At 44.9% G+C, this 27,767-nt stretch overlaps 1 protein-coding gene across 3 annotated transcripts in view; it reads right to left on the reverse strand.

Moving 5' to 3' along the window:
• Nucleotides 1–16,041: 16,041 nt before the first annotated feature.
• The window catches only part of LOC141105952 (natural killer cells antigen CD94-like), a 95,276-nt gene continuing 83,550 nt past the window's right edge, over nucleotides 16,042–27,767 (reverse strand). For all 3 annotated transcript variants that reach the window (XM_073596190.1, XM_073596188.1, XM_073596189.1), the window contains one exon: nucleotides 16,042–16,859. In XM_073596190.1, the coding sequence (XP_073452291.1) occupies nucleotides 16,736–16,859 (124 nt within the window). In that variant the 3' untranslated portion in view covers nucleotides 16,042–16,735. The remainder of the gene's footprint in view (nucleotides 16,860–27,767) is intronic.

Below are 27,767 nucleotides of genomic sequence, written 5' to 3' on the forward strand. Positions count from 1 at the left end.
GTCCTCTGCACAGTGTGCACCTAAAGCTACCTGAAGACAATTGCTGGTAATCTGATCCTATTAATACCACACATACCTCCCAACTGTCCCGGATTGAGCGGTTTACAAGTTTGTCCCGCTGTCCTGCTGTGCAGGGATTTGTCCCGCATTATTCTGTTGATTAATGTTGCCTTCTAGCTCAATAGGACCTGCAGCAGTGTGCACATTCAGAAAAGCCAGGGATTGGTGAGCAAGATGGCTGGGTGTGCACTGTGCAGCCCCCATGAGAGACTGCAGCTGTCAAATCCGAGCTGTGATGTTGGGTGTGGGCGGAACTGCTACCCAGACCCGCCTCTCTGTCAAGCATTCACTGCATAGGAAGAGAGGCATTTTTACTTCAAGGTCCCTCAAAAATTCTTTAAGCACCCCCAAAATTTATGTTAGTATTTGCAGATGTTACTGTGTTTTTTTTTATGTCATTGCCTGCATATCCTCTATTGCTGCCTGGAAACTGGGGACTATTTTTTTTTTCTTGTGGAGGGATACAGCAGCCTGGCCGCATAACCTGATGATCTTTACTTAGACCCTGCAAGAAGATTTCAGAAGCGGATTGATATACAATCTCTCTTCTGCCTCCACAGCCAATGGGAAACACTGTACCCAGCCCGCCTTCTTTGACTTCTAAGAAGCGGAGATGTCGGCAGCTACATTGAAGGAAGAGAGAGAGGAGAGGACACAGCCTGCTATGGGGAACACACTGTAAGAAGCAGACAGATTCCTCAGCCCCAGCACTGACAAACAGTGAGTTGTATTACCCTGCACTGCTGCCAGCATGGAGCTCCAGAGAACAAAATCGTTCATCCAATCCCTCCAGGCTTGTATACCGACGCCAGCAGACTTGTGATAAAGATTGTGGGTGGGGCATATAGAACACAGACAGACTGTATTCATTCCAGCACAAGTCATATGGTACTTACAGAGACTCTGACAGGGAGAAAATAATCTGGGATTTCTGAGTGTTCTGTCCACCATCCATCATCTTTAACATAAGTGTTGCTGGTGTCACAATACAAGAAGAATGTATTGAAAAATGACAGGATATTGTCTGGTGGCATTCTACTAAACCTATGTTTACCACACTTTAGTAACAAGGGCTCTTGAATGTAGTGCACTCCTGATCCCTCCACTGTATACGTAGTGCCCTCCTGATCCCTCCACTGTATACATAGTGGCCTCCTGATCCCTCCACTGTGTACGTAGTGCCCTCCTGATCCCTCCACTGTGTACGTAGTGCCCTCCTGATCCCTCCACTGTGTACGTAGTGCCCTCCTGATCCCTCCCCTTTGTACGTAGTGCCCTCCTGATCCCTCCACTGTATACGTAGTGCCCTCCTGATCCCTCCCCTGTGTTCATAGTGCCCTCCTGATCCATCCACTGTGTACATAGTGCACTCCTAATCTCTGCACTGTGTACATAGTGCCCAACTCATGATCTCTGTATTGTGTGCATAGTGTACTCCTGAACCCTGCACTCTGTACATAGCGCATTCCTGAGCCCCTCACTCTGCACGTAATGCATTCCTGAACTCTGTGCGTAATGGACTTCTGAATCCTTCTGCACTTTGTGTAACGCATACTTCCATTATAAATGGTTTTGCATGAACTATGGAAGCTCTTCATTCTTTTTTAGTGTCCTCATTCTGAAGTTCAAAAGTTGGGAGGTATGCCACAGGCAGGAAGCTTCAGTATTTACAGTTAGTGTACTGTGTCCTCTGTGCTGGTGTTCTTCTGATCCTATTAATACCACAGGCAGGCAGCTGCAGTATTTACAGTAATGCCCCGTACACACGGTCGGATTTTCCGACGGAAAATGTGCGATCGGAGCATGTTGTCGGACATTCCGACCGTGTGTGGGCTCCATCGGACATTTTCCATTGGATTTTCCGACACACAAAGTTTGAGAGCAGGCTATAAAATTTTCCGACAACAAAATCCGATCGCGTCAATTCCAACCGTGTGTGGCCAGTTCCGACGCACAAAGTGCCACGCATGCTCAGAAGAAATTCCGAGACGGAACAGCTTGGTCTGTTAAAATTAGCGTTCGCAGTGGATACAGCACTTTCGTCACGCTGCAATGTAAAAAATGGTTTAATACAGCACACTCTCTTCTTCTTTATAATGTGAGAAGAAGGAAGTAGTTTTGCTGCTCATATTCACACAGACTTCTCACAAACTTCTTTCTTTTTTATTTATCATCATTCCCTCAATATATTTTGATTTGTCACATTTTCTTCTCAATTTCTTGTTTGTTGTTTTATTTATGTTTTTTTTTCAAGGCTTTTTTTTTGGGGGGGGGGTTGTATTTTTTTCAAGGCTGATCTTTGTTTTATTTTATTTTTAGTTTTACTCCATAATATTTTTGTGTGTGTTTTGTGTGTCAAGTTACCACAACACCATTATTATCTTGTATTATTTAATCTCAAGAAGGTTGCTTGGTGTTGGTGTCCCTTGTTAATTTCACATTGTATTTTTGAAATGTACCTGCCTCCTCACAAACAAACTGTCCTTTTTTAAGGAAAACACACATAGGTGAGTATAATTGAAACAAAAAAATCCTTTATTAAGGGCTCAGAACCAAACAAAGAGGGAGGCAACGCCTTGGACCCCCAGGGCAGACATCAATTATTTTACTGCAAAATTGGTGGCCTGAGGAGTCCATATCTAAGGGAATGCAGTCTGGTCCAGAAGTCCCAGAGATATGGAAAACAGCAGATGACATCTGTGTCCCCAGGCTGTGGTACTACAAGAGGCTGCATCTTTTGCCAGACCAGACTGGACCCAGGGTCATCACTCTCTGGTCTTCTTTCCATGCTTCCTTCCCGGCTGTGGCTCTGGTGTTGGAGATGTGGCAGGAGGAGGAGTAGGACCTAGAGGAGGAGGAGGAGTAGTACGATCTGGAGGAGGATGAGGACTATGTGTGAGGTTACAAATGTGGGTAGCAATGTTATTTGGCCCCTCAACCCCTTATTGAGAGCTTTCAAAATTAAGGACTCACACAGGAGTCGTTGGCCCTCCTCCACCTGCAGAATTTTGCAGGCAGTTATGCCAGCAAAGTCCTCTTCCACACTGTGGGGGCTTCTCAGGGCCTCTGTAGCCTTCCAAAAGAGGCCTATGGCAGCCTCCTCCAGGTTACTCCTCTTCCTGCCACTTTGTCTTTGAAGGTGTATTGGAGGGACCTGGATATCAGGCAGCCTGCTTGGCCCGGCCACCTCCTGGCTGAGACTTCCCTGTGTATGAAAAAGGGACATGGTTGTAGTTTTTGCATCATCAATCACAATCATAAATTAGTACTCCAAACTAACATCTAGTTAACATCATTGATGGGACAACCATAAATATTTAGAGGAATGCTATACCTGGCTCAAGCTGGGCTCCTCCACATGTTGCTGCCTTGAAGGCCCAGGTTGGGCTTCAGAAGCCTCAGCTGGGGGGGAAGGAAGTGTGGAAGGAAGACTGAAGAGTGCTTGCCTGGGTTCAGTCTGACCTGCCAGAAAATGCAGCCTGTCATAGTACCACAGCCTGGGGTGATATATGTCATCTGCAGCTCCTGATCTCTGGGAATCCTGGACCTTCTTGTGCTCCCTTAGATAAGTGCTCCTTAGGCCACCAATTAGGATCTTCAAATAGGTGATGTCTGCCGTGGGGATCACCGTCTTCACAAATTCCAACAAATTATCCAGCGCTGCCTTCCTCTTTGTTTGGTTCTTATATTCAGGGTGGTTTATCTCCCATAGACAGGGCAGCTCCTTGAACATATCAATGAAGATTGTCATAAAGTCCCTATCTTTCAAGATATCCATTTTCACTGCAAGACACAACACAAGACAAACCCTAATGTCAGCCTAAAGTCTTCTAAACTTGTGGAAATACAGGCCTCAATCAAGAAGCAGTATAGGCCCAATGTTAAATCTTACCTTTGTTATCACGATCGGTGTCTCCATTACTCCTTCCTGCGCTCACAGATCGTACGTACTACGCACGCGTGTTACACTTTATAGACACTGCGCATGCGTGAAACTCCGCCCGCCCCTGACATTCTTTCTAGTCTATTCCCCACCCCTTCTCGTTCGGTGCAGTGGGGAAGAGCACATGGTGGAGTCAGAGCAGGTGTCTGATATTTACACCAACGAGGAGGAGGAGGAGGAGGAAAGCCCGAAGGCAGAAACGTCCCGATCCAGAAGGAGACGATTTAGAGGGGTTGTAAAGGTAAAAATTTTTTCACCTTAATGCATTCTATGCATTAAGGTGAAAAAACTTTTGACAGTACCGCCGCCCCCAGCCCCCCCGTTTTACTTACCTGACGCCTCGAATCTTCGCTGCTCGTCCTCGTCATCTTCATTGCAGCTCAGCCTGGTCGCTGATTGGCTGCAGTGGATGGATTGAAAGCAGCGCAGCCATTGGCTCGCGCTGCTGTCAATCACATCCGATGACGCGGCGCGCCGGGGGGCGGGGCCGAGTGATACAGCGAGTGGCTATAGCCGCCGGCTGTATCACGGGAGCGCGCCCGCAAGCACTCACCACCATGCGAGGGAGCTCGCATTAAGGTGGTAAATGCTTGCGGGGAGGAGCTGAAACAGCCGCCGAGGGACCCCAGAAGACCAGGTTCAGGGCCACTCTGTGCAGAACGAGCTGCACAGTGAAGGTAAGTATAACATGTTTGTTATTTAAAAAAAAAAAATACCTTTACAACCCCTTTAAGGCATCAAATATGTCCTTTTGGGGAGATGTTGGAGATGGTCGACATCCTGAAGAGGGCCGACTATGATGGAAAGTATGGACCTTACCCCAACCCCAATGTCCGAAAGGCCAAGATCATGGCGAAAATGGTCAAAAGTCTGCGTCGGAATTTCGGGGTACGTTGATCGAAAGATCAGCTCAGGAAGCGGTGGTCGGACCTAAAATTAAGAGAGCACAAGCAGTACAGAAAGATCCGGAGAGTGCTGCAAAAAAGTAAGTAGTTGTGCTGTGTTCCTATTATTTTTGTGTTTATTACGTTCGTGTTGCTCCATGTGCTTTTCTTAACTGTTATCCAGTTTAAAATGTCAACTTTCATGTTCATGGGCACATTATTCGTTCGTATCAAACATTTTTCTTTCGGCCTATAAAATACCATTGTTTTGGCCATATTGATTTGCACACATTTTTTAGGGCCTACTTGTCTGAAAATAATTTGGTTGTGTAGATGGCTTTGTTACTAGAATGAAATGCAAACTAGATTCTGAGTAAGGAGAAGACACTCAGCAGCTGTTTAGACATCTGGACGCTGGAGCACTAGTGTGGGACACAAGAACACCCTTTTTATTAGGGGGCCCACACAGGTGCTCCAGTGTATACTATAGGGGTGTCTCCATCTGTGAAGCTTGTACAAAACAGGTGAAGTATTGAAGCTTGACAAAGAACACTAAAAATTCTACATTCTAAAATCTTGGAACTCTGCCAAAACAGACAATTGTACCCCACTTCCAAGCAATGTTTCATATTTATAGTTCTTCCCTCAAATATCTGTGTGCTAAGTATACCATTTTTTTTTACATAGGGGAGAAAAGACTCGGAGGACACTCCTCATCCGAGGAGACCAGAGACCCCCCACCTCTGGAAGAAGGGGAAATCCAACCAAGACAAGAAGAGCAGGAGGTGGAAATTGGCACCACAACAGGTGAGTGTCTGCGACCACAGGCTCAGGTAAGAGATGGATGCCTGCATATTTATAATACATGTTTTTTTTGGTTTCTATCTTTTTAGGTGATCATGATGTTGTGGATCCAGATCCTTTCACCTCGGAAAGTGCACAGATCCTGATTGGGGAGATCATGGGGTGTAATAGGGACTTGGAAAACATCAAGAAAAACATCAATGATGTTCTTCAAAAAAATAAGAACATCATTGATCTTTTGGGGAGAGTTTAAAACCCCTCCAAATCCCTTTGTTTTATGGTGTGCTACAATTTTAACATTTTTTGTCAAATTGGAGAAAAGCCAAATTTTGAAGATGCACACAGTGTGTCAACATGTGCTATCTGCCATCACGGGAGATCAATGGACGCGTTTTGGGGGTACAACCCCTTCCTCAATAATAAAGTAGCTGAGAGGAAGGGGTTGCTCCCCCAAAACACGTCCCTTGATCCCCCATGATGGCAGCTAGCACATGTTGACATTCGGCTATTTGTGTGCATCTTCAAAATTTGGCTTTTCTGGGGGTGACTTCACCCCATCTGAACGCAATATCAAACACAGTTTGTAAATACTCATGTCTGATATTGCCTTCAAGTTCTACCAAATGTGAACTTTGTAAGTTCAAGATTTGTGTCTTTCTTGTTGGTTTTAAACATGCCTGTTTTATCATAAATGGACATTTCTACTTTTTCTAATGTGACCCCCAAAAAAACGCCAGGATAATGTGATTCAGTTTGAACTCCGCCATATGTATGGGTGTAAGAAATAGGCGGAACCGGCTGGCCATGATTCCAAACGTGTTCTCCACCACTCTTCTGGCTCTGGCCAGCCGGTAATTAAAAACCCTCTGGTCCGGGGTGAGGGTCCTCATCGGGAATGGCCGCATAAGATGGTCCCCCAGCGCAAAAGCTTCATCTGCAATGAAGACAAATGGGAGTCCTTCCACGTTGTCTTCTGGAGGTGGCAAGTCCAAGCTGCCATTCTGGAGACACCTGTAGAACTCCGTCTGGGCGATGACTCCACCATCGGACACCCGGCCATTCTTCCCCACGTCCACATACAGAAATTCATAAGTAGCCGACACCACCGCCAACATCACAATACTATTGAACCCCTTATAATTATAATAGTACGACCCTGAGTTGGGTGGTGGGATGATGTGGACGTGTTTCCCATCAATTGCCCCTCCGCAGTTAGGAAAGTCCCTCTGATGGGCAAAGTGGGAGGCCACAGTCTGCCATTCCTGTGGCGTGGAAGGAAACTGTGGAGTAAAACAAAACATAAATTAGTCTTTTTGCACATAAACATGGAAAGCAGATTAGACACAAACATTCTTGGCCAACATCAAGATAACATTTATTTATGGGAATTTTTAAAGACCAAAGTATAAGGTACACTGATCATATCCCCACTCCCCCCTCTCATGGGCCATTTCTAACATTATGGGGGGGGGACTCTTGGACAGGTAACCCTCTCCACTTCATTGAGAGATGAATGCCTAAATAATGGGTATTACTTTGAACAGCCCCTCCTTAGTTACACTATTGGCAGCCCACTGGACAGGTAAGAAGTGTCATAATACAAAAGATATAAATACACACTGTACACATTTGAGCACATTTGGACATTCTGCTATTACCTATCAAGATAATAATAGGATACAAAAACTTTAAACATTACCATTTTAAAGTATACAGGCAGGCCCTTGCACTACATGCTTTGGGGAATTCATCCATAAATCTGACCACTAAAGAGATGGGTATAGTATGTATGGGTTTGGCAAAGTCAGCAGATAGATGATTGAGGATAGATAGAGAATTGGTATCAGCTGACTTAGCAGTTGGGGGAAGGGAGGGTTCCAAATGATTTGGGGACCCCCCCAAAAAAAGCCTCTGGCACTCTGCCTGAATTTAAAGCACAAATCACATTTCAAAACATTTTAGGGGTGTTTGGGGTAAAGCACTATTATGGAGCTGATAAAATACATTGTTAAGTGACTACATTAGGTGAATATAGGGCCAGGAGAGCATGCTGGGGAGGTAAGTGAAGGCAAATATGTATGAAGGACAACAAAAATAATTACAAAAATATCAAGCATGCATGAGGACAAAGGGGACATTCACAGCATATTCCAATCATGGTAATTAGGGAATGAGGAAAGAAATACAATATATTATCAAACATTAAATACAATAAAATGTGATATTAAAGGATAAATATTACCTTAATATACTCCTTCTGCAGGACCTGGATGATGGCAGAACAGGTCTCTGGGATAATGATCCCCAGAGCCTGGGGGGAGATGCCTGTTGAGAACTTCAAGTCCTGCAGACTTCTCCCCGTCGCCAAGTACCGCAGGGTGGCGACGAGCCTCTGCTCCGGAGTGATGGCTTGCCTCATGCAGATATCCTGCCTGCTGATATAGGGGGTCAGCAAAGCCAACAAACGGTGAAATACGGGGTCCGTCATCCGGAGAAAGTTCCTGAAATCATCAGGATTATTCTCACGGATCTCACGGAGCAAAGGCATATGAGAGAACTGGTCACGCTGAAGCAACCAATTCTTGGTCCATGAACTCCTCCCCACCCTGTTCATGGACTGGACTTGTGTCAAGGTCAGGACCCCAACACCAAGCCCCCGCACAGAACGAACTCTACGAGGAGCACGTATACGCAACATGGCTAGAAAATGGTCGGCTGCTCAGAACGAAGTAACAGAAAAGCGCTGAAGAACAGCAAGGCCTGTGAAGAGCGACCTGAAAAACAGTAACGAACGAACAAGAACAGAATGACAAGAGTCACGCGTCACTTGCTGCACGCACTGAAGAGCAGATACAAACCCACAAGCACAAACTGAACAGCAGAAAACGATCTGAAAACCACGAGTCTGAAAAGCGTGAATCGTCTCTCACCAACCTTTTACTAACATGAGATTAGCAAAAGGAGCCCAAAGGGTGCCGCACTTGGTTCTGAACTGGCCTTTTCTAGTCTCGTCGTACGTGGTGTACGTCACCGCGTTCTTGGCGATCGGAAATTCCGACAACTTTGTGCGACCATGTGTACGCAAAACAAGTTTGAGCCAACATCCGTCGGAAAAAATCCATGGATTTTGTTGTCGGAATGTCCGATCAATGTCTGATCGTGTGCATAAGTGTACTGTGTCCTCTGCACAGTGTGCACCTAAAGCTGCCTGAAGACAATTGCTGGTGTTCTGATCCTATTAATACCACAGACAAGAAGCTGCAGTATTTACAGTTAGTGTACTGTGTCCTCTGCACAGTGTGCACCTAAAGCTACCTGAAGACAATTGCTGGTGTTCTTCTGATCCTATTAATACCACAGGCAGGCAGCTGCAGTATTTACAGTTAGTGTACTGTGTCCTCTGCACAGTGTGCACCTAAGGCTACCTGAAGACAATTGCTGGTGTTCTGATCCTATTAATACCACAGGCAGGCAGCTGCAGTATTTTCAGTTAGTGTACTGTGTCCTCTGCACAGTGTGCACTTAAAGCTACCTGAAGACAATTGCTGGTGTTCTGATCCTTTTAATACCACAGGCAGGAAGCTGCAGTATTTACAGTTAGTGTACGTGTCCTCTGCACAGTGTGCACCTAAAGCTACCTGAAGACAATTGCTTGTGCTCTGATCCTATTAATACCACGGGCAGGTGCATATTACCGCTGACTCATGGTCCAGCAGGCATGGATAAGGACATTACCTATCTTTCACCGTGCACTGGGTGACTCTTCTGGCAGATGGGAAGGATGCAGGACAGGGTGCAGTAGTGTTGGAGGTTGTTCCGCCACCACGCCTCCAAAATTCTACTAGTGGTGATTCTGCCACACCTCTCTCCTCCACCCCCTCCTCTTCTTCTTCCTCCATGGCCTCTTCCTGTGCTGATTTGTCCTTGGAACCAGCAGTGCTCCGTAGGCGTTCAAGGGGCTACGCAAGCACGCAGGCAAAAAAGATGTCATGTGGTGCTTGAGCTGGTGTGCTTGGGGGACAGGAGCCACACTGGGGCAGAGATTCTGTCAGCTCTGCAGGGGCAGGTTCTGAGGTAGTTGACGCCACGCCAGCTTAAGCCAGGCATGCTGGTTTACGACAATGGCACCAACCTCCTCTCCGACAGGGACAACTGGCCCATGTGCCCTGTTTGGCTCATGTCCTTAACTTGGTGGTGCAGTGGTTCTTGGGCAGGTACCCGGGTTTACAGGATGTCCTGAGGCAGGCCAGGAAAGTCTGTGTGCATTTCGGCAGGTCATATAATGCCAGTGCTTGGATGGCTGACCTCCAAAAGAAATTTAACCTGCCCAAGAACCACCTAATCTGTGACATGCCCACCAGGTGGAACTCAACGTTGGCCATGCTGCAGCGGCTGCACACGCAGCAGAGGGCTATGAATGAGTACCTATGCGACTATGGCACCAGGACAGGGTCAGGGGAGCTTGTTTTTTTTCCCCACGCCAGTGGGCTATGATCCTGTCACCATTTGAGGAGGCCACGAGGATGGTGAGCAGTGACAGTGCATGCATCAGTGACACTGTCCCTCTTGTTCACCTGTTGGAGCACACGCTGCTTGGAATAATGGACAGGGCACTTGAGGCAGAACAGAGGGAGGAAGAGGAGGACTTCCTTACCTCTCAAGGCCCCCTTTATCCAAACAGTGTTCCTGTGTGACCGCCGATCACACAGGAAGAGGAGGAGGAGGAGGAGGATTGTGTCAGCATGGAGGTGGAGCCTGGCACTCAGCATCAGCAGCAGTCTTCAAGGGATCATTTACAGTCCGAAGAAACCCATGGACTTGTACGTGGCTGGGAGAAGGTGGCTGCGGATCATGTCGTCCTTAGTGACCCAGAGGACTCTGGACCGAATGCCTCAGCAAACCTACGCTGCATGGCCTCCCTGATCCTGCAAAGCCTGTGGAAGGATCCTCGTATTCGTGGTATCAAGGGGAGGGATCATTACTGGCTGGCAACCCTCCTTGATCCACATTACAAGGGTAAGGTTGCGGACCTTATCTTGCCATTGCAGAGGGAGCAGAGGATGAAACATCTTCGGGAGGCCTTGCAGAAAGGTTTGTGCAACGCATTTCCAGAGCCTGGGAGGTTACAATTTCCTTTTCCTCCTGGACAACGTGTTGCTGAGGCTTCGGTCAGTCACAGAAGGAGCGGTGGAGAAGGTGGCCGTCTGATGCGTTCATACAATTTTTTAGTGCGCAGCCCCAACGTATGATCGGTTCCAGCAACCATCGCCAGCGTCTGATTCATATGGTGCAGGAATACCTAGGGGCAAGATCAGACTGGGTCTTGAGGATGGATCACTGGCCAGATCTTGCACAGTATGCAATTGGGCTACTGGCCTGTCCTGCATCCAGCGTTCATTCAGAACGCACATTCAGTGCTGCTGGAGGCTTTGTAACTGATCACAGGGTGCACCTGTCCACTGAATCGATCGATCGGCTGACCTTCATAAAAATGAATCAGTCTTGGATCACCAGCTACCAAGCACCTGATGCTGATGTAACCGAAATTTTTTTTTTTTTTTTAATGTGAGATCCCTTCAAGACTGCCTATGCTGATGCTGAGTGACTATCCTGTTATGCTGAGTGACAATCCTCTTCCTCCTCAATTTTCATGCTGATAGCTTGTAAGAACATTTTTGGTTCTGGGCATCGCCACCAGTGGCTAAGGCCCAATTTTTCTGCCCGTTTAACAGGGGCGTTTTATTACAATTTTTGATGCAATAGTTTGCAGCAGGGCTCATTTCTGCGCTCCAACTAGAGTATCTGTGAGGGGTTGCAGTGTTGTGGTACCAGCACCAATGCCCAAGGCCCAATTTTTCAGCCCCTGTTTAACAACTTGCTGCCCGCCCACCGTCATATGCTGGCGGGATGGTGCAGCTGTTATCCCTTCCAGGCTCTACAGGGGACGCGCGCGCTGCGTGACTCAGGTCCCGGTGCACTTGCCCGGTGGCCGTGATGTCCGCCGGGCACCCGCGATTGCCCGGTAACCGAGCAGGACCGTGGATCTGTGTGTGTAAACACACAGATCCACGTCCAGTCAGATGGGACCGATGGTGTGTTCCTTGTACAGAGGAACACTGATCAGTCTCCTCCCCTTGTGAGTCCCCTCCCCCCACAGTAAGAATCTCTCCCTAGGAACATAATTAACCCTACAGCGCCCCCTCCTGGTTAACCCCTTCATTGCCAGTCACATTTATACAGTAATCAATGCATTTTTATAGCACGGATCGCTGTATAAATGTGAATGGTCCCAAAAATGTGTCAAAAGTGTCCGATATGTCCGCGGCAATATCACAGTCACGATAAAAATCGCAGATCACCGCCATTACTAGTAAAAAAAAATAGTAATAAAAATGCTATAAATCTATCCCCTTATTTTGTAGACGCTATAACTTTTGCGCAAACCAATAAATATACGCTTATTGCGATATTTTTTACCAAAAATATGTAGAATACATATCAGCCTAGACTGAGGAAACAATTTGTTTAAAAAAAAAAATTGGATATTTATTATAGCAAAAAGTAAAAAATATTGTGTTTTTCTCAAACTTGTCATTGTTGTTTTGTTTATAGTGCAAGAAATAAAAACCGCAGAGGTGATCAAATACCACCAAAAGAAAGCTCTATTAGTGGGGAAAAAATGATACAAATTTCATTTGGGTGCAGTGTTGCATGACCGCGCAATTGTTATTCAAAATGCGACAGCGCTGAAAGCTGAAAATTGGCTTGGGCAGGAAGGGGGTGAAAATGCCCTGTATGGAAGTGGTTAACAGGGGCGTATAATTACAATTTTTGATGCAATACTTTGCAGCAGGGCTCATTCCTGTGCTCCAACTATAGTATCTGTGAGGGGTTGCAGTGTTGTGGTAGCAGTGGCTAAGGCCCAATTTTTCTGCCCCTGTTTAACAGGGGCATGTAATAACAATTTTTGATGCAATACTTTGCAGCAGGGCTCATTCCTGCGCTCCAACTAGAGTATCTGTAAGGGGTTGCAGTGTTGTGGCACCAGCACCAGTGCCCAAGGCCCAATTTTTCAGCCCCTGTTTAACAGGGGCATATAATTACAATTTTTGATGCAATTCTTTGCAGCAGGGCTCATTCCTGTGCTCCAACTATAGCATCTGTGAGGGGTTGCAGTGTTGTGGCACCAGTGCCTAAGGCCCAATTTTTCTGCCCCTGTTCAACAGGGACATGTAATTACAATTCTTGATCTAATATTTCACAGCAGGGCCCATTCCTGCGCCCACCAAGAGTAACTGTGAGGGCTTACAGTGTTGTGGCAACACCACCACCACCACCAAAGGCCCAATTTTTCTGCCCCTGTTCAACAGGTGCATGTAATTACAATTCTTGATATAATATTTCAGAGCAGGGCTCGTTCCAGCGCCCACCAAGAGTAACTGTGAGGGCTTACGGTGTTGTGGCAACACCAACACCTAAGGCCCCAATTTCTGCAGAGTATTTAGGGCAGGCCCCTACTTTCAAACATCCAACTTACAAACGACTCCTACTTGCAAAGAAAAGGAGACAACAGGAAGTGAGATGAAATCTACCCCTAGGAAGGGAAATTTTCTCCTGTAAGAGTTCATATGGGAAAAACCTGTCTCCTCTTCACTGATGCTTTATCACCAATCCTTGTTTCACTAAAACCAGCAAATTTTCCAAAAACATTTATCATTGGGACAGAAAGTGAGGTGAAATCTTCTGAAGAGGTGCACAGACAGCAAAACAAATGTTACAGGGGTGATAACCCTTCCCTATGTTTTCCAAAAAGCTTTAAAATAGATTTTTTGGCTGGAGCTACACTTTAAAAATGTACCAGTTCAAAATTACAAACAGATTCTACTTGACAACAAACCTACAGTCCCTGTCTTGTTTGCACCGCCTGTATACTGCTGTTCAGAGTATATAGGGCCTGGGGGCCCCACGGCTTTCCTTTTTTTAATTTGGGTGCGGGGTTCCCCTTAATATCCATACAAGACCCAAAGGGCCTGGCAATGGACTGGGGGGGGTTACCCATGCCATTTGTTTCACTGATTTTCATCCATATTGTCGGGACCCGCCATTACATTAAAGCCGCAAGCAGTTTTAAGTGATTTTTATTCCTTTACAAATGTCATTTTGTGCAGGGACTGTTCTAAGCACGGGAAACACGGCCACTTTACAGGCATACTATAGACACTCCCCTGGTACGATATTTAAAGGAATATTTCACTTTTTTTTCACTTTAAGCATCATTAAAATCACTGCTCCCAAAAAAACGGCCGTTTTTAAAACTTTTTTTTGCATTGATACATGTTCCCCGGGGCAGGACCTGGGACCCCAAACCCTTTTTAGAACAATAACTTGAATATTAGCCTTTAAAATGAGCACTTTTGATTTTGAACGTTCGAGTCCCATAGACTTTAATGGGGTTCTAAATTTCACGCAAACTTTCGGTCCATTCGCAGGTTCTGGTGCGAACCGAACCAGGGGGTGTTTGGCTCATCCCTAGTGACCAAGTGGATTTCCAAATTAAAAACTTATACACCAAACTGTAGTTAATTTTACTCTAGTCATGGCATTTTATATATACCAAAACTTTGTGGCTTGCATGCTTGGTTTTTAATTGTTGTGGTTTTGGCATTTTATATGGTCAATAATTATATAAGAAATAAAAATTTTGTCCCATTTTTGTATGAAATTGTTTGACCATCTAATCTTTGTAACATTGTGCAATATCGAGTGAGGGTCTATGCAACTCATATATATATACATACAAAATATTTTGGTATACATCAAGGACCCTAGGGGGAAAAATCAGTATGTACATAGCTTATTAAGAGGATTGTCATTGAAATTAATGGCTGAGGATAGATGTCAATATGAACAGCTTTGGTCTGCCCTGTATTTGTCTTTGTTATTTGCATGGTATAAAAGAGCAGTGGTAGCCACTTGTTCCTGGAACACCTGATGATGTAATTTCTGAATAAACCATTGGGTGGAGCTAGGGAACACATCACCGCAATTGCATGCCATCCGGCATCCATTTTGGAAGGCTGCAAATCAAGGTTTTATATTGGAACAGCGTTGTTTGATGTTTTCATTCTCCGTGAGTGTAATATTTTTTTAAATGAAAAGTTGGTTTTAATCGTTTTCACCATATGTGAGTGCCCTTTGTGATTTGTGCCCTGCCTTCACAGATGACATGGATAACTGTGCTAAAATGGTGGAGATATCTTTTCCCTAAGTAGATTCCATCCATCCTGGGAGGTCTGGAGAGAAAGGAGGATTGGGTTGATCCCTGTCCCTGGAGCAAGCTGTCATTTTAAGTGCTTTTTGACCTATCTGTGTAAGATGTAATAGCTCTCTGGTAAGCCTATTTGCACATTGTGTGTGGATTGGTGCATCTTCTTGGTTTGCTGTGGATCACTGTTACCATAAGAGATGCACAGATGTCTGGTCATGTGGATACCTGTTACCTATTGTTTTGGTATGGACTCTTTTAAGTACATTGTGTTGTGTTTAAGTAGAGAATTTATTTACACATATATTTTGGAACACTTACCACATGCGTTATTGTATCAGTTTAACAGATTACTTATGAATTTATGTTTTCATTTTATTGAACATAGTGCTGCACTTTTCCTATTTACATTTAAATACTGTTGGTAATATCCCTCAGCATCAGTAGGGAGTTTGGATAAGTTCAAAAAAAATGTTAAAAATGTTAGTGACATAAACACATACACACACACACATACATACAGGTTGAACAGGATGGACCAGTGTCTTTATTCAACCTTAGAAAATGAATAAGCTATTGCGCTGACTAGACTTCAAACTTCATTTAGAAGGGTTCATAGGAGGGGCAGGAGTGGTAGGGAACACCAGGTGAAATGGATGCTGCTCCTTTCAGATTACGTCTTAAGATCCTAATACCTTAGCTCCCAACTGTCCCTAATATCGAGGGACTGTCGCTCATTTGGAGCAAAGTCCCTCTGTCTCTTTCCTCATTTGTCATTTGTTCCTCTTTCTGGTATATATATAGTTGTATATAAAAATGCACTACTTATCTATCAAAAAGTGTTTCCCAGTGCTAAACCTTTCATCCAATCTCTAAATGTATGCATTTGTAAATTCCAAAAGCCAAAATAAAGGAATAGTATTGGTAAAAAAGAATTGTGGATGTAACCAATCTTTTTTTAAGGGGGCATGACAGCAGGTGTGGCCTACACCTACATACCTTTGCTAAAAGGTGTCCCTCATTCCCATCTCAGAAAGCTTGGAGGTATGCTAATACACCTCTATAAAACAAACACAAGAGGGTACTTCCATTTAGGTGTAGCAATTTATTAAAAAGAATAAAAGACAATAAAAATGCTCCCACTAGTTTAAAGTGGATCGAGGCTTGCCATAAACTGATGTAGATCTCTGTAGGATCACTGTGAGGCTGCAGAGCTCGGCAGGCTGAAGCAGAGTACTTGGTGGAAGTACAGCTGTGAAGCTTTAGGCTGGAACACAGGCAGCAGCGGCTTCTGGGTGAAGCAAGTTGGCTGCTGCACCAATCAGCACCTCTCTCGGCTGGGTGATGGTGACAGGAAGTGGAGGGGGTGGCTACATGTTTTTAGGGCAACAGGACTGCCCCTTTATCAAACCATATGAAGCCGCTGATGCCTATGTTCCAGCGTGAAGCCTGACAGATGTACTTCCATCAAGAACTCTGCTTCAGCTAGCCGCTTTTCATTATACAACCTTACCAACTATGCAACTATGTAGCATCTCCTGTACAATCTGATTGGCTGATAAAAGTAACTACAGTACATATGATGTCTTAAGTAAACAGCAAAGAACAAAAATTAATTAAACATTGTAGAGGATATAGTAGACCAACAAGGATGCTGTTTTTACTTTGAATTTCACTAGATATAAAAATTGTCATACTGTAAATTGTCACGCACATATTGAACATGATTAATAAAATGTTCTCTGTTATGTAGTAAGAATCCACAGAAAGAAAAGTTCTTCAAATAGACAATGCTTTCTTCTGACAAATCCAGCCGTTTCGGGAATTGCAGTTCTCTGGATAATATTTATGCTCCGATTTCACCATACAGTTATTTCCAGGTATACCCTCTTTAGAATTGTTCCTTTAATGCCAATCAAAGTAACACAATACATTAGCAAGACGATAACTACATTTATTGATATCAACTCAACTGAAGTCACAGAAATAGATAGATTAGAATAGAATAGTTAGAAAAACATTGTACTAATAACTTCTAATTTCACAGTCTTTCACTTTCTTGTGTGGCAGTTGTACAGAGTCTATGACTGTGCAGTCTAAGGCCTCCTTCACATGGCCAGGTAGCTTTAGCAAGGAACATACATCCCAAATTAATAATTATGCTACCAAAATTAGTGTGTGCTCTAAATTGTCTCCAGCATTGTTACTGTGTCTTGTTGCTGGAGGCTGCCATTTTGCTAAAGCCCACAGTAAATCTTTAGACCGTCAGCAGATCGACCTCTAGTGGCTCTGATTTTCAGCACAGTGAACAAAATAGAGAACATCTGAGGCTGTGCAGAGCAGAAGGAGACAGTGCATTACTGAATTTTAATGTTTTTAATGTTTTACCTAGCCATACCAGCAAAAGGGGCCAGCATGAAGTAATCGATCACAACTTAATTTTCCTGCTAAAGTTCCACTTTAGGTAATTTGTATGGAATTGGTTAATGATAATAGATCATCCACAGCAGCAACAGATCCTCCCAGCAACAAAAGACCCCCAAAAACAATAGAACCCCCACCAGGAACGATATACACCCCAGTAACAATAGATTCCCCATCAGCAACAATAAACCTGCCCCAGAGACAAAAGACTCCTGCTGGCAACAAAAGATACCCAGCAACCATCATCAAAAGACCCCCCTCAACAGCAGATCCTCACCAACATAAAAACCCCAGAGCCACAAAATACCCCCAACCAACAACAAAAGATCCTCCCTGCACTTGTAGACACCCCTCAGCAACATTACAAGCGCCAGCTACAATAGATCCCCAGCAGCCAGGATTAATAGATCCTGCATATATACAGTGCCTTGAAAAAAGTATTCGTACCCCTTGAAATTTTCCACATTTTGTCATGTTACAAACCAAAAACGTAAATGTATTTTATTAGGGTTTTATGTGATAGACCAACACAAAATGGCACATAGTTGTGAAGTAGAAAGAAAATGATAAATGTTTTTCAATTTTTTTTACAAATAATTATGTAAAAAGTGTTGCGTGCATTTGCCACCATGAGTCAATAATTTGTAGAACCACCTTTCGCTGCAATTACAGCTGCAAGTCTTTTTGGGTGGGTCTCTACCAGCTTTGCACATCTAGACAGTGACATTTTTGCCCATTTTTCTTTGCAAAATAGCTTAAGCTCTGTCAGATTGGATGGAGAACGTCTGTGGACAGCAATTTTCAAGTCTTGCCACAGATTCTCAATTGTATTTAGGTGGGTCATTCTAACATGTGAACTTTGACTGTGCCATTCTAACACATGAATTTGCTTTCATCTAAACCATTCCATTATAGCTCTGGCTGCATATTTAGAGTCGTTGTCCTGCTGGAAGGTGAACCTCTGCCCCAGTCTCAAGTCTTTTGCAGACTCTAATGCCGCGTACACACAAGCAGAATGTCCGACAGAAAAAGTCAGACGAAAGCTTTTCATCGTATATTCCGATCATGTGTATGCCCCATCGGACTTTTCATTTTTGAAAATTCTGATGGACCTAGAAATAGAACATGTTCTAAATATTTCCGACGGAACCAATTCCTATCAGGAAAACCGCTCATCTGTATGCTGTTCTGACGGACCAAAAACGACACATGCTCTGAAGCAAGTACGAGACGGAAGCTATTGGCTACTGGCTATTGAACTTCCTTTTTCTAGTCCCGTCGTACGTGCTGTACGTCACCGCGTTCTTGACGATCGGACTTTGGTGTGATTGTGTGTACGCAAGACAGTCTCAGCGGAATTCCGTCGGAACTCCGTAGGAAAAACCTTCAGAGTTTATTCCGATGGGAAAACCGGTCATTTGTGTGCGGCATTACAGGTTTTCTTTGTAAGATCGCCCTGTATTTGGCTCCATCCATCTTCCCATCAACTCTGACCAGCTTCCCTGTCCCTACTGAAGAAAAGCATCCCCACAACATAATGCTGCCACCACCATGTTTCACAGTGGGGTGTGGTGTGTTCAGGGTGATGTGCAGTGTTATTTTTCCGCCACACATAGCATTTTGCTTTTAGGCCAAAAAGTTAAATTTTGGTCTCATCTGACCAGAGCACCTTTTTCCACCTGTTTGCTGTGTTCCCCACATGGCTTCTTGCAAACTGCAAATGGGACTTCTTATAGCTTTCTTTCAACAATGGCTTTCTTCTTGCCACTTTTCCATAAAAGCCAGATTTGTGGAGGGCACAACTAATAGTTGTCCTGTGGACAGATTCTTCCACCTGAGCTGTGTATCTCTGCCGCTCCTCCAGAGTTACAATGGGCCTCTTGGCTGTTTCTCTGACTAATGCTTTCCTTGCCCGGCCTGTCAGTTTAGGTGGATGGCCATGTCTTGGTAGGTTTGCAGTTGTGCTATACTCTTTCCATTTCTGGATGATGGATTGAACAGTGCTCTGTGAGATGTTCAAAGCTTGGTATATTTTTTTATAACCTAACCCTGGTTTGAGCTTCTCCACAACTTTATCCCTGACATGTCTGGTATGTTCCTTGGCCTTCATGATGCTGTTTGTTCACTAAGGTTTCTTAACAAACCTCTGGGGGTTAACAGAATGGCTGTATTTATACTGAGAGTAAATTACACACAGGTGGACTCTATTTACTAATTAGGTAACTTCTGAAGACAATTGGTTTCACTAGATTTTAGTTAGGGGTATCAGAGTAAAGGGGGCTAAATACAAATGCACACCACACTTTTCAGATATTTATTTGTAAAAATTGTTGAAAACCAATTATCATTTTCCTTCTACTTCACAATTATGTGCAACTTTTTGTTGGTCTATCACATAAAATCCCAATAAAATACATTTACGTTTTTGGTTGTAACATGACAAAATGTGGAAAATTTCAAGGGGCATAAATACTTTTTCAAGGTACTGTATATTGTAAGGGATTAGCTCAGTAGCGGGGTGTGCAGGACCCCCTGGATGGGTCACAGCACAGTGAAGTTTCACAAGCAGACAGCAGGATCTTTGTGAAAGCAAAACTGTAGTTTATTTACATGTCTGTGGTTACCAAGTGCAGGTATCAAAACAGGTAAAATAAAACAAACCAGAAAATAAACCCTTGCCACTTTGGGCATCTAACTAGAAAAACACAGGAACCTGACTACTTTTTCTGCCACAGCCTACCGCTGCCCAGACACTTGAAGGTCACACAGAAATAAACAGAGGCTTTTAGTCACACAGACTTAAAGTGGTTGTAAAGCCTTACATACCACTTTTACCTACAGGTAAGCCTATAATAAGGCTTACCTGTAGGTACTGGAAATATCTCTTAAACCTGCACGGTTTAGGAGGTATTTACCATATACGCTTGCGCCATAGTCATCGGCGCATGCGCACTGATGAAAGGGCATGCTCGTGCCGTTTCTACAGGGCCCATGTTGTGACCGTCGGCTCCCGGGAGTGATGTCATGTGACTCCGGCCAGTCACAGAGCCAGCGTCCACAGCCCTGGAAATAAGACAGGTGAAGATGGACGCGGCCACACAAAAACAATCAGTGTACATGAACCTGGGACAAATATATCTCCCATCCTGGACACAACCCATAGATATTCCTGGCTTCCTGTCACAATATATATATATATATATATATATATATATATATATATACACAGTCAGGTCCATAAATATTGGGACATCGACACAATTCTAATCTTTTTGGCTCTATACACCACCACAATTAATTTAAAAGGTAAACGGTGTAGGAATTACAACAGTTTGTATACAGTTTGGACCAAAAGTAATGGAACAGATTAACAATCATCCATCAAACTTTCACTTTTTAATACTTGGTTGCAAATTCTTTGCAGTCAATTATAGCCTGAAGTCTGGAACGCATAGACATCACCAGACGCTGGGTTTTATCCCTGGTGATGCTCTGCCAGGTCTCTACTGCAACTGTCTTCAGTTCCTGCTTGTTCTTGGGGCATTTTCCCTTCAGTTTTGTCTTCAGCAAGTGAAATGCATGCTCAATCGGATTCAGATCAGGTGATTGACTTGGTCATTGCATAACATTCCACTTCTTTCCCTTAAAAAACTCTTTGGTTGCTTTTGCAGCATGCTTCGAGTCATTATCCATCTGCACGGTGAAGCGCCGTCCAATGAGTTCTGAAGCATTTTGCCGAATATGAGCAGATTATTATTCCCCGAAACACTTCAGAATTCATCCTGCTGCTTTTGTCAGCAGTCACATCATCAATAAATACAAGAGAACCAGTTCCATTGGCAGCCATACATGCCCACGCCATGACACTACTACCACCATGCTTCACTGATGAGGTGGTATGCTTTGGATCATGAGTAGTTCCTTTCCTTCTCCATACTCTTCTCTTCCCATCACTCTAGTACAAGTTGATCTTGGTCTCATCTGTCCATAGGATGTTGTTCAAGAACTGTGAATGCTTTTTTAGATGTTGTTTGGCAAACTATAATCTGGCCTTCCTGTTTTTGAGGCTCACCAATGGTTTACATCTTGTGGTGAACCCTCTGTATTCACTCTGGTGAAGTCTTCTCTTGATTGTTGACTTTGACACACATACACCTACCTCCTGGAGAGTGTTCTTGATCTGGCCAACTGTTGTGAAGGGTGTTTTCTTCACCAGGGAAAGAATTCTTCGGTCAGCCACCACAGTCGTTTTTCGTGGTCTTCTGGGTCTTTTGGTGTTACTGAGCTCACCGGTGCGTTCTTTCTTTTTAAGGATGTTCCAAACAGTTGATTTGGCCACACCTAATGTTTTTGCTATCTCTCTGATGGTTTGTTTTGTTTTTTCAGCCTAATGATGGCTTGCTTCTCTGATAGTGACAGCTCTTTGGATCTCATATTGAGAGTTGACAGCAACAGATTCCAAATGCAAATAGCACACTTGAAATGAACTCTGGACCTTTTATCTGCTCCTTGTAAATGGGATAATGAGGGAATAATACACACCTGGCCATGGAACAGCTGAGCAGCCAATTGTCCCATTACTTTTGGTCCCTTAAAAAGTGGGAGGCACATATACAAACTGTTGTATAGAGCCAAAAAGATTAGAATTGTGTCAATGTCCCAATATTTATGGACCTGACTGTGTGTGTGTATGTGTGTGTGTATATATATATATATATATATATATATATATATATATACACACAAACACACTATACTACCATTCTTCCAGAAACACATTTGTGAGTTCAGGCACTGATGTGGACAAGAAGGCCTGGATCGCAGTCTCCGCTCTAATTCATCCCAAAGGTATTCTGTCGGGTTGAAGTCAGAACTCCAAATAATTTGGTGGAAGGAGGATTATGGTGTGGGGTTGTTTTTCAGGGGGTTGGGCTTGGCCCCTTAGTTCCAGTGAAGGGAATGCTTAAGGTGTCAGCATAACAAGACATTTTGGACAATTTTATGCTCCCAAATTTGTGGAAACAGTTTGAGGATGGCCCCTTCCTATTCCAACATGACTGCGCACCAGTGCACAAACAAGGTTCATAAAGACATGGATGAGCAAGTTTGGGATGGAGGAACTTGACTGGCCTGCACAGAGTCTTGACATAAACCCGATAGAACACCTTTGGGATGAATTAGAGCAGAGACTGCGAGCCAGGTCTTCTCGCCCCCATTAGTGTCTGACCTCACAAATGCGCTTCTGGAAGAATGATCAAACATTCCCATAGACACACTCCTAAACCTTGAAGAGTTGAAGCTGTTATAGCTCCAAAGAGTGGATCAACTTAATATTGAACCCTACGGACTAAGACTGGGATGCCTTTAAAGTTCATGTCTATGTAAAGGCAGGCATCCCAATACTTTTGGTAATATAGTGTATACAGTATATACTATAACGCCAAAAGTATTGGGACACCCCTTCAAATCTTTGAATTCAGGTGTTCCAATCACCTCCATGGCCACATGTGTATAAAATCAAGCATCTAGGCATACAGACTGCTTCTACAAACATTTGTGTAAGAATTGGTCGCTCTCAGGAGCTCAGTGAATTCAAGCGTGGTACCGTGATAGGTTGCCACTTATGCAATAAGTCCATCCGTGAAATTTCCTTGCTACTAAATATTCCACGTTCAACTGCTAGTGGTATTATAACAAAGTGTAAGCAACTTGGAACAACAGCAAGACCACGTAAAATGACAGAGCAGGGTCAGCGCATGCTGAAGCTCACAGTGCGTAGAAGTCCAACTGGCTGCAGAGTCAATAGCTACAGACCTCCAAACCTCGTGTGGCCTTCAGATTAGCACAACAGTATGTAGAGAGCTTCAAGGAATGGGTTTCCATGGCCTAGCAGGTGTATCCAAGCCTTACATCACCAAGTGCAATGCAGTGATGTAAAGCACGCCGCCACTGGACTCTAGAGCAGTGGAGATGTATTCTCTCAAGTGACGAACAACGCTTCTCTGTCTGGCAATCCCATTGACCTGTCTGGTTTGGCAGTTGCCAGGAGAACGGTACATGCCTGACTGCATTGTGCCAAGTATAAAGTCTGGTGGAGGGGGGATTATGGTGTGTTGGGCTTGGCCTCTTAGTTTCAGTGAAGGGAACTTTTAAGGCATCAGCATACCAAGACATTTTGGACAATTTCATGCTCTAAACTTTGTGGGAACAGTTTGGGGATGGCCCTTTCCTGTTTCAACATGACTGCACACCAGTGCACAAAGCAAGGTCCAAAAAGACATGGATGAGTGAGTTTGAGGTGGAAGAAATTGACTGGCCTGCACAGAGTCCTGACCTCAACCCGATAGAACACCTTTGGGATGAATTAGAGCTGTGAATGTGAGCCAGGCCTTCTCGTCCAACATCAGTGCCTGACCTCACAAATGCACTTTTGGAATAATGGTCAAACATTCCCATAGACACACTCCTAAACCTTATGGACAGCCTTCCCAGAAGAGTCCAGTCGAAAAGTCCGCTCGTCTGTATGCTAGTTCGACGGACAAAAAGCCACGATAGGGCAGCTATTGGCTACTGGCTATGAACTTCCTTGTTTTAGTCCGGTCGTACGTCATCACGTACGAATTCGACAGACTTTGGTGGATTGTGTGTAGGCAAGTCCGTTCATTCGGAAAGTCCATCATAAAGTCCGTCGAAAAGTCCGCCGGGCAAAGTCTGCCGTAAAGTCCACTCGTGTGTACGCGGCATTAGTGGCTGTCCAAATAAAAGCTTTTTTCCTAAATATTTTACTAACTACTATTTGTACTACTTTGTTAAACTGATAAAAGTATTTTAAGACGGAGAAGAATGAATTAATAAAAACGCTGGAAATCTATGCAAAGCAGTCAAATCAATAATAACATATAATGCATCAATAAAAGTAATAGAAAATAAATGATGAGGATAAACAAAAGTGGAATAAAAATATCAACTTCCAATGCTTAACCACTTGCCGACCGCCTCACGCATATATACGTGAGCAGAGCGGCACGGGCAGGCAAAATCACGTACCTGATACGTGATGCCTTCCCGCGGGCGGGGGGTCCGATCGGACCCCCCCCCCGGTGCCGTAGGCGGTCGGCTCTTGTTCGCGGGCGATGAGGGGTCAGGGGGAGGCCATCCATTGATGGCCACCCCCTCCCGATCGCTCCCAGCGAATCAAATGCTTCCTCTCCCTCTGTAATGTAAACAGAGGGAGAGGAAGTGATGTCATCTCTCCTCGAGCCGGTCTTTTTGATCCGACGCCGAGGAGAGAAGACATCCAAGTAAGTGCACCAACACTACACTTCCAGTAGAACACGCAGGCACACTTTTCACCCCCCTATCACCCCCCGATCACCCCCCTGTACCCCCTGTCACTCTGACACCAATAGCAGTGTTTTTTTTTTTTGCATTGGTGTCAGTTTGTGTCAGTTATAAGTGTTAGGGCAGTTAGGTTAGCCCCCTTTAGGTCTAGGGTACCCCCCTTTAGGTCCAGGGTACCCCCCTAACCCCCCCTAATAAAGGTTAACCCCGTGATCACCCCCCGTCACCAGTGTCGCTAAGCGATCGTTTTTCTGATCGCTGTATTAGTGACACAGGTGACGCTAGTTTAGGGAGGTAAGTATATAGGTTCGCTGTCAGTGTTTTATAGCGACAGGGACCCCCATATACTACCTGCTAAAGGTTTTAACCCCCTGATTGCCCCCTAGTTAACCCTTTCACCAGCGATCACCGTATTACGGGTGTCGCTGGTTAGCTAGTTTGTTTTTTGTAGTTTATTATAGTTTATTACAGTTTATTATAGTTTATTATAGTTTTAGGGCACCCGCCGTTTATTACCTTATAAAGGTTTAACCCCCTAATTGCCCGGCGGTGATAGAAGTTAAGTTTTTAGGATCAGATAAGGTCTGCGTCGCCCCAAGCAGCGTCAGGTTAGCGCCAGTACCGCTAAAACCCACGCACGCAGCATACACCTCCCTTAGTGCTATAGTATCTGAACGGATCGATATCTGATCCGATCAGATCTATACTCCCCAGCAGTTTAGGGTTCCCTGAAACGCAGTGTTAGCGGGATCAGCCCAGATACCTGCTAGCACCTGCGTTTTGCTCCTCGGCCCAGCCCAGCCCAGCCCACCCAAGTGCAGTATCGATCGATAACTGACACTTACAAAACACTAAGCACACATAACTGCAGCGTTCGCAGAGTCAGGCCTGATCCCTGCGATCGCTAACAGTTTTTTGGTAGCGTTTTGAATCAGTCGCTGACAGTCAGGAGCTTTTTTGCCTGTGAGTCTCACTAGTGTACCCCTAAATTTAGAGGCCAAAATGGCAAATCGAAGGTACACTAGTGAAGAGGCCTACAGGTTTCTGAGCATGACAGATAGTGAAGAGGAAGTCACTCATCTGTCAGATTCAGGCTCAGAATACGATCCTGTAGAGGACAGCGGCTCCATGACAGATAGCTCTGACAACGGAGTTGTGGTCCCTGCTAAGGTCAGGCGTACCAGACCCCGAACTTATTCTGTCCTTGAAGTGCAAGAACCGCAGGGCTCTCGTATGGAGCAGAGAAGTACTAGTGCCGCTATTCCTTCTGGTGAACTGGCAAGCACCAGCGGCCTAGTACACCCTGGTCGTACATCCAGCACTGCAGTAACACTTGGTGACGTGGCGAGTCCCATAAGTGCAGTTCAAGCTGGCGAGGTGGCAAGCACAAGTAGTGTCCCGCTGCCACCAAGAAGACGAACACAGGCCCGTCGTGCCCATAGTGCCCTTCCTGCTGCATTCGCCAATCCGAATTGGGTACCCACCACTTCTGCAGCGCCCGTACTTCCCCCTTTCACTGGCCAACCCGGAATTCAGGTGGAAACAGTTGACTTTACGCCACTGGATTTTTATTCACTGTTTTTCACCGAAGATCTCTATAGATCTATTGTGGACCAAAGCAATTTATACGCTGGTCAATACATCGCCGCTAATCCCCAGTCCTCCCTTGCCAGAGATTGGAGACCAATTACGGTCTCCGAATTTAAGATCTTTCTGGGCCTTTCCCTCCTCATGGGGTTGAATAAAAAGAGTGAGTTGCGGTCATATTGGTCCACTGACCCAATTTACCATTCACCCTTGTTCTCTGCCTCCATGGCCAGGGCACGATACGAGCAGATTTTGCGGTTCATGCACTTCAACGACAATGAACTCTGTCGTCCTCGTGGAGACCCTGCATACGATCGGCTCTACAAAATTCGGCCCCTCGTAAACCACTTCAACCAACGTTTTGCAGACTTGTTTACTCCCCATCAAGTTGTCTGCGTTGATGAGTCCCTGGTTAAATTTTCTGGCCGCTTGTCATTCAAACAGTACCTTCCCAGCAAGCGTGCCAGATACGGGGTCAAGATGTATAAGCTCTGTGACAGGGCCACAGGCTATACATGTAGTTTTATGGTTTACGAGGGCAAAGATAGTCACGTAGAGCCGACAAACTGCCCTGACTACATAGGAAGCGCTGGCAAGATAGTGTGGGACTTGGTGTCACCCTTATTCGGAAAGGGGTACCACTTGTACGTGGACAATTATTATACGAGCGTGCCACTTTTTAGCCACCTTTTTGATCATCAGATTGGAGCATGTGGCACCGTGCGACCTAATCGCCGGGGCTTTCCCCAGCGGCTTGTAGATTCCCGTCTTAGGCTGGGGGAGAGAGCCTGCTTGAAGTATAATAATTTGCTCGCTATGAAGTGGAGGGATAAGAAGAATGTTTTCGTTCTCACCTCCCTTCATGCAGACACGATAGTCCAAATTCCTACGGCGACTGGTGTTGTGGAGAAACCCCTCTGTGTCCACGAATATAACCTTAATATGGGAGGGGTGGACCTCAACGACCAGTTGTTGGCGCCGTACCTAATTGCCCGTAAGGCCAGACGCTGGTACAAAAAAGTGTCTGTTTATTTATTTCAATTGGCTTTGCTGAATGCTTATGTGCTATACAGAGCTTCAGGACAGACTGGATCCTTCCTTAAATTCCAGGAAGAGATCGTGAGAGCCCTTCTGTATCCAGACGGTGCTCCACCTCACCATCCCCAACCAAATGCAGTAAGCCGGCTGCATGAGAGGCATTTTCTTTATGCCCTCCCGAGTAGCCCATACCCAACGAACCCCCCAAAAAAGATGTCGTGTCTGCAGCAAGCGCGGATTTAGGCGTGACACCCGGTATTATTGTCCCCTCTGTCCTGGCAATCCTGGTCTTTGCATTGGTGAATGTTTTGAACGCTACCATACACTAGTGGAGTATTAGCGTAGGGTACAGCACTGCACAGACTAGGCACACTTCCACAGGGTATCCCAAGATGCTGTCGCATTTTGAGAGACCCAAACC

The sequence above is a fragment of the Aquarana catesbeiana genome, linkage group LG08 (genome assembly GCF_042186555.1).
Source record: "Aquarana catesbeiana isolate 2022-GZ linkage group LG08, ASM4218655v1, whole genome shotgun sequence".
Classification (NCBI taxonomy): domain Eukaryota; kingdom Metazoa; phylum Chordata; class Amphibia; order Anura; family Ranidae; genus Aquarana; species Aquarana catesbeiana.